This window comes from Coffea arabica, chromosome 7c (assembly GCF_036785885.1).
Source record: "Coffea arabica cultivar ET-39 chromosome 7c, Coffea Arabica ET-39 HiFi, whole genome shotgun sequence".
Classification (NCBI taxonomy): domain Eukaryota; kingdom Viridiplantae; phylum Streptophyta; class Magnoliopsida; order Gentianales; family Rubiaceae; genus Coffea; species Coffea arabica.
In genome coordinates, this window is record NC_092322.1 from 17529443 (window position 1) to 17540614 (window position 11172).

The 11172-nt window shown below is 36.7% G+C and overlaps 1 protein-coding gene across 6 annotated transcripts; it reads right to left on the reverse strand.

Moving 5' to 3' along the window:
* Positions 1 to 780: 780 nt before the first annotated feature.
* Positions 781 to 10769, reverse strand: LOC113699327 (outer envelope protein 80, chloroplastic). Of its 6 annotated transcripts, none has more exons than XM_072058346.1 (17): positions 10373 to 10769; positions 9265 to 9902; positions 7256 to 7349; positions 7028 to 7110; positions 6801 to 6895; positions 6637 to 6706; positions 5739 to 5832; positions 5538 to 5622; positions 5396 to 5431; positions 4538 to 4691; positions 4326 to 4466; positions 3187 to 3257; positions 3022 to 3100; positions 2787 to 2902; positions 2475 to 2622; positions 1654 to 1723; positions 781 to 1166 (listed from the first exon to the last, which is right to left on the reverse strand). In XM_072058346.1, exons 2-17 carry the CDS (start codon positions 9874 to 9876, stop codon positions 1012 to 1014), a joined length of 2103 nt encoding a protein of 700 aa, XP_071914447.1. In that variant the 5' UTR covers positions 9877 to 9902; positions 10373 to 10769; the 3' UTR covers positions 781 to 1011. The 6 variants fall into 6 exon arrangements, with proteins under 6 accessions (XP_071914447.1, XP_027075418.2, XP_027075417.2 ...); XM_027219617.2 differs by having other exon boundaries at positions 9265 to 9913; XM_027219616.2 differs by having other exon boundaries at positions 9265 to 10083.
* Positions 10770 to 11172: the final 403 nt, after the last annotated feature.

Here is an 11172-nt window from a genome sequence, read left to right on the forward strand (position 1 = left end):
ATGACATATGTGTAAAAGTTAAATTTCAAATTCAAATTTTACATAGTTATCATTCATCTAACGCTGATAGTATATACATTGTCAGTATAGGAAAGATTAATCCATTTTTCAAATATAAGGAAATTTTCTATATTTAACTAGAGTATGGATGGAAAATGAAAGTTGCCTGTAGAAATTCCATATGCTGCAATAGTTTCAATATTTGTCCATCTCCTTTCTAGCAAACCCTTTATCCAGAGACCAGTTTGAACATAATGAATATGGTAATTGTATTTTCCATCGGATATGACATATAGCTGTTAGCCAACTTGAAACCCCTTTGTTGGAGAGCAGTTCAAAAGTAATGATTATGGTACAAATGTATTTTCTACCAAATATGACATACAAACGTAAGAGAATGTTCTAGCCATATCCCTTGGCACGAAGTTGTGCAGGACAGAAAACGTCAAATTGCAAAATACAAATGAGACTACTACTCACGTGTCCTTGCATCTTGCCAGAAAACTTTTTACATTTGGGTTCAAGAACAATGGAGATGAAAGCCTCTTTGATCTTCAAAAGGATAAACGGTAAGAGAAGAAAGGATGCAAGCCTAGATTTTCGACTAAGCTCCATCAGAACACAGATTTTTTACTTGGGCCAGGCAAAAAAAAAAAAAAAACTCTGGCAGCAGAATTTGCTTTTCCTAGAAACTAAATCCTATATTAAGATATTTGGTACCTTACCACTAATTGTCTGAAAATTTGTATTTAAACTACAAGATTAAACTGAAAAAAAAAATGAAAAATGAAAAATGCTTTGTACCAAAATTTACATGATTAGTGGTCTCAACAAGCTTAAGACTGCCTCATTATGCCTGAATGAGGTAAATTTATCTCAATTTGCTTCCATATGAAAACGAAAACAACATTGTTTTTCATCCTCACACCAGATATTTCCAGAAGACAAAATTTAGGCACTTTTAAGCAACAAAGGATACCAGAGAGAGTGAGTGATACATGCAAGGAAATTTTAGTTCCGCAAGCCAACCCCAAAGTGAAACCTCCCTGTACATTGGTCATTAAATGCATATTCAAGTCTTAAAGGCCCCAGAGGAGAATCCACACGGATGCCAAGCCCATAGCCATATCCACTGCCGGGCTTTAGCCTTGCACCAGCAGGATCACCTGAATTTATGAAGTTCAATTACGTAAATCATGAATCATTATACTGTCAAAGACCTAAGTATATAATCATCACACTAGAGAGTTTCAGAACACAAAAGCAAGCCTTTAAGACCTAGCAACATCACTAGCATAGGCGTCATACCATCAAACCATTTCACACTTTGCCTGGAAGAGCAATTAGACTAAGAATCAAATGCACAGTCAAATCTTAACCATATTTAGTTCCTCAAGTTCTTTCAAGTTTTCTTAAACCCACTTTCTTATATGTATGGATCACACCCATAGTGAAGACCAGATAACCCTCGAGGCTCACTTAACAGCAGCTTTAGTTGAGTGCTTCTAGAACTGTGCAAAATGCATCAAAAACTTGGTGCCACTTTACTGAAAAACTTTTTCTACTCAACACAGACAAGTAACGCGGAGTAGATTATTAACCTGCCAAAGAGTACAAGTTGCAGAGAAGACATTGAAGATCAGAAAGGCATACCTGGCACAATAGATCCAGATCCAAGATCAGTTCCATAATCAGCAAATATGACCCCTTCAACTGGCCCTGTCTGCAAATAGTTGAATTCATTACAAGACATTCTAAACAGGAGTAGTTCCTCATAGAGATTAGAGTCATAATCAAAGGATAAACCACAAATCATAATTTGACAATGCAAGGTTAAGCGGCTAAGAGAGTTTGGTTGTCCTCATTTGCTGCAGTTGGAGAACAATGAAACATCACCCATGATGTAAAAGGTCTTTTGTTGAGCTGGAGTTATTGTAGCAATAAGAATAAAAGAGCTAATTTATTAAAAACTGTCAATTTAAAGAGAAAGGAAGCACAGCACATTAAATTTAAAAGAACAGCTAAGAACGTTAAAACTGTCATTTGAATACCCTTTACTTTTGAATTCAGGAACGTTCTTCCAGAGATTGCTTTCTTTTGCTTCCTTTTTTGGCCAAATTACATAGCCCTCTTCATAAATATGTTTTCCTATGTCACTCATGTTACACACTCAGTGCCTTAAATATAATCCAAAAAATGGAAACAAAAATGCTAAAAATCATGATAACAAAATACCATCAAAAGAAAAAGGAAAATCTATGACAATGTGCACCTGTGCGAATTAGAGAATATGTGCATATATACACATGCATATCCATATGTGTGTTATAGCACCAATTACACAGCAGAACTTTTGGAAGAAATTCTTATGCCAGCTTATAAAAGGCGATTAACAGAATCAGTAAGGAAAAAAATCCACTATTACTGCAAATCCTGAGGATTGAACTTTGAATCAAATTAGGTTCTCCACCTACCAGAGGGAATGAAACTTCTCCACAACCAATTGCACAAGACCGACCTGATCCAACAGCTCCTTCTTCATAACCCCGCACACTATTGGTGCCACCAATTGCAAATGCTTCATGAGGTGGAAAATTTCCCACAACATGTCCACCAGACAAACTACAAAGATGAGAAACCAAAGCAATCAATAAGCTAATCTTACAGTATAAAACAGACAATGATTTTTGTGAGACTCAAACCATGACATTGAAAACCAAAAGGTCCAACCCAATCTCGGTAAATACCAAATAATACTTGCATGAAAAAGAGTACACAGGTAGTACCTTAAACGAAGGCAAGCAGGACCAAGCACCAATCCCTTCCTCGCACGAGCATTCACTCTGTTGAAAACTAGCCATTCTGGCCAAACAGGAATTCCCTGATCCATGTTAAAAGCAAACTGCACAACAATTTCAACAATGCCAAAACATTAATACAGCAGGTCAATAAGTCTAGAAACTCAGCACCAAAACATAGGATTGATCAAGAAAAGTTTACAATAAAGTTCAGACAACCAACCATTGAAGAACCTGGGTCTCCAGAACCAGTATAAACAGTCTCAAGTTTAGCTAGTAGCATGTCATCATGGGTATTGCCACTGCAGCAAAAGTATTACATTAAAAGATGTTCAATTTTGCAGTCTTAGTGGTCACCAAAATTGTAGCAAACATAAAAAATGCCTACCTTGCTGTAAGTGGGCTGCTATAGAAATCCCTTATAACAGGATTGCCTTTGTCATCATGAGCACCAGCACGCTGAAACATAGAACATTAGTTGCCCAGGAAGCAAATCAACAAGCAAAAAACTCAAAGAATGTCCTAAGCGACTTAGCATAGTAAAATAAGGAACAAATAGTGAAGAATGATGAACCTAACAACAAAGGCATAATGCACAATGAGGAAAACTAGCATTTTGTTATATCATGACTTTTCTGCAAGCATAGCAGCATTCGTGAATACAAATCAAGCAAATGTAAAACATTGACAGCAACATAATTTTGTCAGAGGAAATAAAGTACAAAAAAGGGAAGTAAAATGAAGGTTACTGATACTTATGAAACATCAATTCGCAAGAAAAATAAGTTTGCGAGTAAGAGAGACTCAATTCGCAAATAGCTCAATTGAGCTCAGCTTGTTTGAGCCTACTCGAGCTTGAGTAGCACAAAAACATTCATATATCATTTTTAAATAAAAAGTGCGAAAAATTCCACACTTGAGAATATGAAATTTTGTGTGTGTAGAAGAGCTCCATTGAGCTTGACAAGCTTCTGAACCTCACAAATATGTAATCGAGCTCGAGGTCGCCAAGCTATTCGAGCTCAATCACTTGAAATTGAGCTTTTGACCATGCAAGCTAGCGATCAGCTGAATTTAGCTCGACTCTTTTGCAGTCCTATGCTTTATGATCAGCATCTGTATTCTTTTCTCTGATCCTTTTTAACCAAGTGTGCCCTTGCAAAGCCAACAATCAGATATAAAAGCTGAGATTTGAACATGGGTATGATATTAATACACCCTTTTTAACTTTTCCCACACCCTTTGTGTGTTTTTTAGGCCAAATGACAAGCATGCATGGTAGGCCAGAAGAAACATCATAGGTATGTGCAAAAAGCTAATTTTGTGTGGATATCACTGCCCTTTAAAAATTTAGCATGTACTTCTTAGAAGTTCATGCACTCTAGTTCAATTTCAACCTGGATACCAAACAACAAAAACTAAATGATTGCCATATATGTTATTCACATAAACACAGAGAAATGCCTAGAGAAATAATGAACCAGTTTCTAAACAAAATAGGCACATAACTGCACATCAGGAAATTACCTGAAAAATAAGTCCCAGAGTTCCATTCCACTTTGGCCTGAATGGCCGGCTGTATTCAATTCCAGCTGTTACACGCCCGATCGTAAAGCTATTACTATCGGGTTGGTTCCCATGAACAAGTGTACCAGGGGTTCTTGAATTCTATTTAAAGAAACTGAGTCAAATAGAAATAGTCTCAAGTCAAAGATGAGATTTTGATCTAGTCCTACTACCTGGATCATGATTGACCTTGAGGTCCTTGTATCATCTCCTTCAATCCATGGGTCTGTATAGTTAATTCTGAATATTGAGTCAATTTGCCCCCTCTCCAATGACACATTAAGCTTTTGGTTTTTCCCGAATAGATTTTTGTGGTAAATTGCACAGCTGCAGTTAAACAAAATGATAAAGCAGCATACTTTATAAATTTAAATAGGTATCATGTACTGAGATACACAACAAGCACAACAGCGTCATGCATCCCAAAAAACACTGTTGGACATAACCATGAAAACCCTGTTTAATACAGCCAGTGCTGTGGAGTAACACAGGCTCCACACATACAAACAGAAAGGACAGAATTCTTTTTTTAATACAAGATGACTCTATGCTGGTCTTTCAGACAATTGTAACATGCATAAAGTGTAATATAGATCCCATTTACAAGAGCATATAAATAACATGATGAAAATTTAGCTTAACAGATATCCCAATCAGGAGCCAGATAATTTTTCTTCTTTCAAGGGGGATTTGGGTACAAGTAAAAGAGGGGTTGTTGATGAGAAATAAAATCCATTTACAATTTCAATTAGAAAGACCTCAAATATTCAGAAATAAAGAGCATGCAACACCTCATTTTCTGAGTTGATCAAACCAATTATATAGTGTTGTTAGAATGAAAGCCAACATCTTAGTAAAGAAAAACTCATTACGATGTAGTACTTCTAGTAATAACCAAAGAAAATAAAAAATCAATCAGTCGAGACGGAGACAGTCATCAGAACAGCATGCTAAAAGAATTTGAAGCAAAAGCTAAAACAAGAAAACAATGACTTTATGCTGAGAAAAATCATTTGTAGCAGCAAGATTACCTTCCTATCAGTCCAGCTAGAGGGCCACTTGTTATCCTACAAAACAAAGTCAGCAAATTGCAGCAAAAGACATTAAAATTAGCACACGCATACCTGTATGCACATGTGCCCATGCTAAATATCACATTTTTTATACACATACCCACTCGAAATTCCACCACCAGCTGAGATTCCCCCTCCACTTTTGCGCTCTACGATATTCAATGTCAAATCAATCTTGTTACTGTCTGCAGAGTAATGCCCAGAAAACAGAAAACATTAAAAAGTAGTACAGAGATATATGTCACAATTTTTTACAAATAAAGCATCTAGAATGTTACGCAAAAGTTATCTGCTGATTCACCTCCAGCAGGCTGAGGAATTATACTAACATCTTCCATAATACCCATAGTTAGCAGGGTATCCACATCTCTTTTCCCCTGAAGCATACTGTACACCTACATCAGAAAAATTCAGAAAAATTTATTGCCAACAATGTTATGCATCTATAGAAAGTAAAGACAAACTGGTAACACCAAAATTATGATACTAAAATTGCTTGCCAATCCAGATTAAATCTTGTACAAGTCTTGCAACTAAGAAAGACTGCCACTAAATATGGACAAAGAAGTCAACTAAATCATATTCTTAAAGAAAATATGCTATATCTGGGAAGTGAAACATGATATATGCACAAAATGACAGTTTCCATGTCTTTGGAGTTCAACATAACAACTCTGTAGACATACAATATTTAATGCTTCTATAAAGTGTAATTATAGCAGTTCAGCTTCTGATTACTGACCATAGTCATTCATGGTTGAACATATAAAGTTTGTGGTATGTGAAACTTATGTAATACTCTTTAAGTTCATTTGAGGAAAGAAGCATTAAAAACGAGACTACTTCAAATAAGTCCAAAAATCATCTAGAGAGAGAAGAATTGGCAAGTCATGATTTCCTCATCATAAATGAAAATGCATTGCAATATTTAAGTAACAACCATTTAAAAGACACTTGACCCCGGTGAAATATGTGCAGTTTTACCAGTACGCCAACATGAACTGTTTCAAGAATGTTTCCCCATTATGATCAATTCAGTAAACTTGGCATCAAGTTTTTCACAGAGCATTTAGATTCAGGACCCCATGAAAAGAAAGTTGTATTCTTTATAATAAAGAGGTTTCTTGATAGCTCAAGGACATCTAAGCCAATAAACACACCAAAATCAGGTAAATGAATAAGGTTACTATGAATTAGACCTGTCCCTTCTTCGTGGTAAGTTGGCGTAGTATTGTTTCAGGCCTTGTTTTGCCAACAGTTGGCTCTCCACTGCAGTAATAGGAAAAATTAGGATGTATGAGATCATCCTTAAGAGGAAAATTTACTATGCGATAAACATAACAGTCCAGAATCAAGTTATTACGTCCTGTCAAGAAAACGTATTGTCATATTGTTGACCTCAGCTTCTGAAACCTGTAACCTAATAATGCCACCAGAGAGAATCTCTATACCTGATACCTAGAAATGGATCAAGATTCAAGAAGATATGAACTCTTTGTCAACTTGATGGCCTCACAATTATCCAAGTCCTATAGCTCTAAGACGGAAAACAAAGGAGAAACCATTGTTCATGTGAGATTAGACACTAACCATGCCGAAAAGACCCCTCTCCATATACCAACCATTAATGGAGTTTATAACATCATCCAGCCGCCTGATGTTAACCACTTTTCCTGCATGACTTGACAAAAACATAAGTGCAACTCAAAACACAAGAAAGCTATAAATTAAAATATTTGTAACATGGAATTCACGGCAGAAGCAGAGGCACTCTTGCAAGCTTCAGGTATTTGGGTCAATAAGCACCAGAAAACATACCATATCCATCACGAAAGGCATCCTCTATAAACTTTGATGGAAGAACATTAGCTCCTTCACACACCAACCCCTGGAACTCTTGGTTTGGTTCTACCTTGTGCCAAAGGAAACTCATACAAATAACTATACATTCACAGAAAATTCTGTGTCTAAACAACCGATAAGTATCCTGTAGTAATCAGAAATTTATTCAACATGACATGCAATTTTACATAAATAAATGAACATTTCAAGGAAGCCTGTAAGAAAATTCTACAATCCTATGACAGCCCATTGCTTAGGAACTGAGGGTCAAAAGCTGACCACGGTTTAACAAGAAGAATTAAATAAAAAGGGCCAACATAGGTTCTAGCGGTTTATTGACAAATCCATTGTTTGTGTCACAAATAAGTAACTAACTACCAAAAAAAGAAAAAGCAAAGAGTGCGCCGCAGATATAAATCTCACCAGGTGCATGCCACCTATCTGTAGGACTTGCCCATGGTGCATGACAGCAGGGTCAAAAGAAATGTACTTAATTTTATTGGTAAATATTTTTTGCACTTTTTCTTGATCTAAGCTTTTTTTGTGACATTCAGCCATAGATAGGCAAAAGTCAGTGAAAGTGCATATATAGAAAGCAAGGATCCCAATCTTACACAAACTAAGAATTGCCATCAATCAGATAGAAATGATCAAGCTTTTACTTAGCCAAGGAGGCATTGGACTAGAGGCTAAGGTTGAGGCACCAAGAATTAAAGGTCCTGAGTTCAAATCCCCGTTTCCCCTCCCTGTTTCTTAAATCCTACCCCTCCCCTACTAAAAAAAATAAATGAAAAAAAATATCAAGATCTTATTTTTTTTCCTCTCTCTTTCATGTATAGAGTGGATGTTATTCACAGCAAGCATATTTTTTTTCAATAAAGATATCGAATTACAATGTAATGACCAGACAAAAAGTGATAATTTTAGAGCCCATTTGATTTGCAGGGAATTACTTGGGAAAGTAATCAAACTGTAAGTTTTGGTAAGTTAAAGCACCTCAGATTTGAAAAAAGAACCATGAGGAGGAGGACAACATAACCAACATAGAGAAATATTCATAGTTGTAGTGGTTATGCAGTGACTTCTGAATGAGTTTAACTGAAAGATGTCTACAATCAGCCTTTAAAACTGTTGAGGGATAAAAGGTCCCCAAAAGCCATGGCCAACAAACAGCCCATCGGCAAACATTGATCTATTGCAAGGTGCACTATATTAGGTTTATTGCAAGGTGCACTATATTAGATTTATTGCAACGTGCACTATATTAGGTTTGCCAGACAACGCAGACAAATAAAATTTTATTTCAGCGACTATATACAAGAATCTTTAAAAGAAGTACAATTCTAAGTGACAGGGCTTGTATTCATCCTTCAAGATTGAATATTCTCAAAGAATGGGACCTTACTCTTCAAATATGACAAAGGCATCCTATTTAAGCACACATTCATCACCTACCTGGCTCCATCAAGCTTGAAAATAATCTCTCCCATAGTTTCAACCCCTCCACCTCCCTCAGCTTTAATCAGGAGGCAATTGAGAATTAATTCCTTCTGTGAATTTATAGGTCCAATTAGATTGTTACACGCTTTCTTCCTGTGGAAACAGATTTGGAAGAGCAGTGCCCCAAAACAGTAGCTCTTTTAGCTTGGGAAGCTGTGGCACAAAAATCCTAACTGGTAATATCTTAAGAAAAAGAACACCCTTTTCACCAATCTTTTCAAAGTACTTTCAATTTTCTGCTCCAATATGCACTATTTAAAACTTGCAAGTTCCAAAGGAACTATTCCCAAGTCCATCTCCACAAAATTTACATCCTTCTCAATCCCCTAAATTGACTGTACTTCCTCTATTTCATTCCAAAAGCAAACAAATGACAATACAAATGCATGAGTTATATTTAATCAATCCCCATACAAGGAAAATAAAATTGCTGAAAACATAAAGACATAAAATAAGCACACAAGTACTTGTGGAACGTAGAGTACCTGAAACACCAGTCGAATGCCATCCCGGGTATCGACTGCAACCGGCATGCAAGAGGCAAAATATCCACTAGCAATTATCCGATGAACATCCTCCTGAACATCACGAACGGTCAATGCTGAATTCGGTCGGGAAGCCTTCAAAGCATTTTTGGCCTCACTCTCCAAATCCTTCCTTTCGAGTTCATCTCCATCTTTGTTCCTCACCCACACTTCACTTATCAAAACCCTCTCTTCATCACGACTTGTAATCTGAGTCTGGCTCGGACTCTTCAGCACTGTCTGATTCGTGGACCCACTCAAGTCAGACTCGGCATTACCACCATCAGAAAGTGCAAGAGAAGCAGAGCAGAGGAGGGAGGACTTCAAAGGAGGGTGAAAACGGAAGGAACTAAGCAAATTCGGGGGTTTAGGGAAATTAGTAAAGAAATTGGTGATGGACTTCTTTTTGAGGTTAAAGTTGAAATTGAGAGGCTTTTGGGGTTTCATTAGAGAATTGATTAAGAACTGAGAGGTGAATTGGAGCTTTGAGAAGAAAGTGACAGAGGAATTGTGACCAAGTGGTGGAAGCTTGATAGAGCAAGAAGTGAAGCGGACGTCATCGTTTCTTGGCATTGTGGATCAAAAGCAAAAATTCTGCACTGTGTTAGAGCTGTAAAATTGTTAGGTTTTTATGGGATTAGAGTAGGTAGGAGAGTGACTCCCATGTCAGTGACGAGACAGAATGTGAAGAAAAAAGTGGAAAACATATGTCTAGACATAATGGAATCTCTGCAGTTATTTGAATATGTCTCAATCAGCAGTTAAACACATTCCAACAACCTGAAAAATGGTACCAGAGAAAAAAATTCCTATTTATGAAAAACCCAAGGAGCTCAAAGATACCAATAAACATTCATAGCCATGTATTTTCATCGGAAAACTTAAAGTACCAGAAAAAGGAAGCAGAAAAACCGTAACTCGAAAGCAGAATAAAATTCAGAGCTTGAATACCAATGCAGATGGCTACACCCATTCAGACACAAACACCGACATTTTTATCCAGAATTAAAAACAAAATCAACGTAATCATACATTTAATAAACGCAAAAAAGAATAATAAACAACTTACCGAAATTGCGAAGATTTTTTGGCAAAAGTTCGAATTCCAAATTGGAGTTTGAATTTAGTGAGTGTCTTGGAGTGATTGAGTGAGGTGATACGGTTAGAGTCCGAGCTTTGGAGAAAAACGACGTAGTTTCGTTGAGTTTGCTGCTCAGGTATAGGTTATGATACCAGGGTTTCTCGGTTCTGATGGATCCGGGAAGCTGGTTGGGTTGGGAAAGGCCGTAACCGTAAGGAGGGGAGACTCTTATACGTCAATTATTGCGACTTTACGTCTATTTCGGGTCATGCTTCTTCTTTAGTGTTTGCTAACTGCTTCTGTGCTTAATCCCGCATGAGAAGAGAGAGGAGTTTCCGAACGAAGTGGTTCTTTCTGCTTGTCGAGCAGTCTCACTTCGAATGTGTCTTCATACGTACCAACCCTTTTTTTGTTTTTTGTTTTTTTAATTTTTAGGTTAAATGCACCAACCCCTGAACTTTGCCCTCAATTGACCTTTACCCCCTAAAGTTCTTTAATAGGCACTTTATTCACTCCTCTTTTGATGTTTTGGACAAAAGTACCCATGCAATATTTTTCTTTTCTTTTCTTCTTTTTTGACTCATTCCCTTTTTACTTTTCTACCATTTTTTCTTTTATTTTTTCCTTCTTTCATGCCATTATTTTGTAACGAGTTCCATTTTTCTTGTATAATCAGTAATACGTAAAGGTTTAGTACTTCAATTACAAGTTGTCTAATGGAAGAACGAAGAATCCTTTCTTATTTTAGTCAACAAATATTTTGGTGTTAAAACATAAATGTGGGCGAA

Bases quoted from the DNA above. Each gene is read 5' to 3' on its own strand.
- LOC113699327 (XM_072058346.1), bottom strand. From the start codon at position 9,876: ATGCCAAGAAACGATGACGTCCGCTTCACTTCTTGCTCTATCAAGCTT. The intron at 7,350-9,264 runs GTACTCTACGTT...CTTTGGCACAAG, and splicing joins GCATTCGACTGGTGTTTCAG to GTAGAACCAAACCAAGAGTT. The intron at 3,258-4,325 runs GTAATTTCCTGA...TCTATGTTTCAG, and splicing joins CTCTGGGACTTATTTTTCAG to CGTGCTGGTGCTCATGATGA.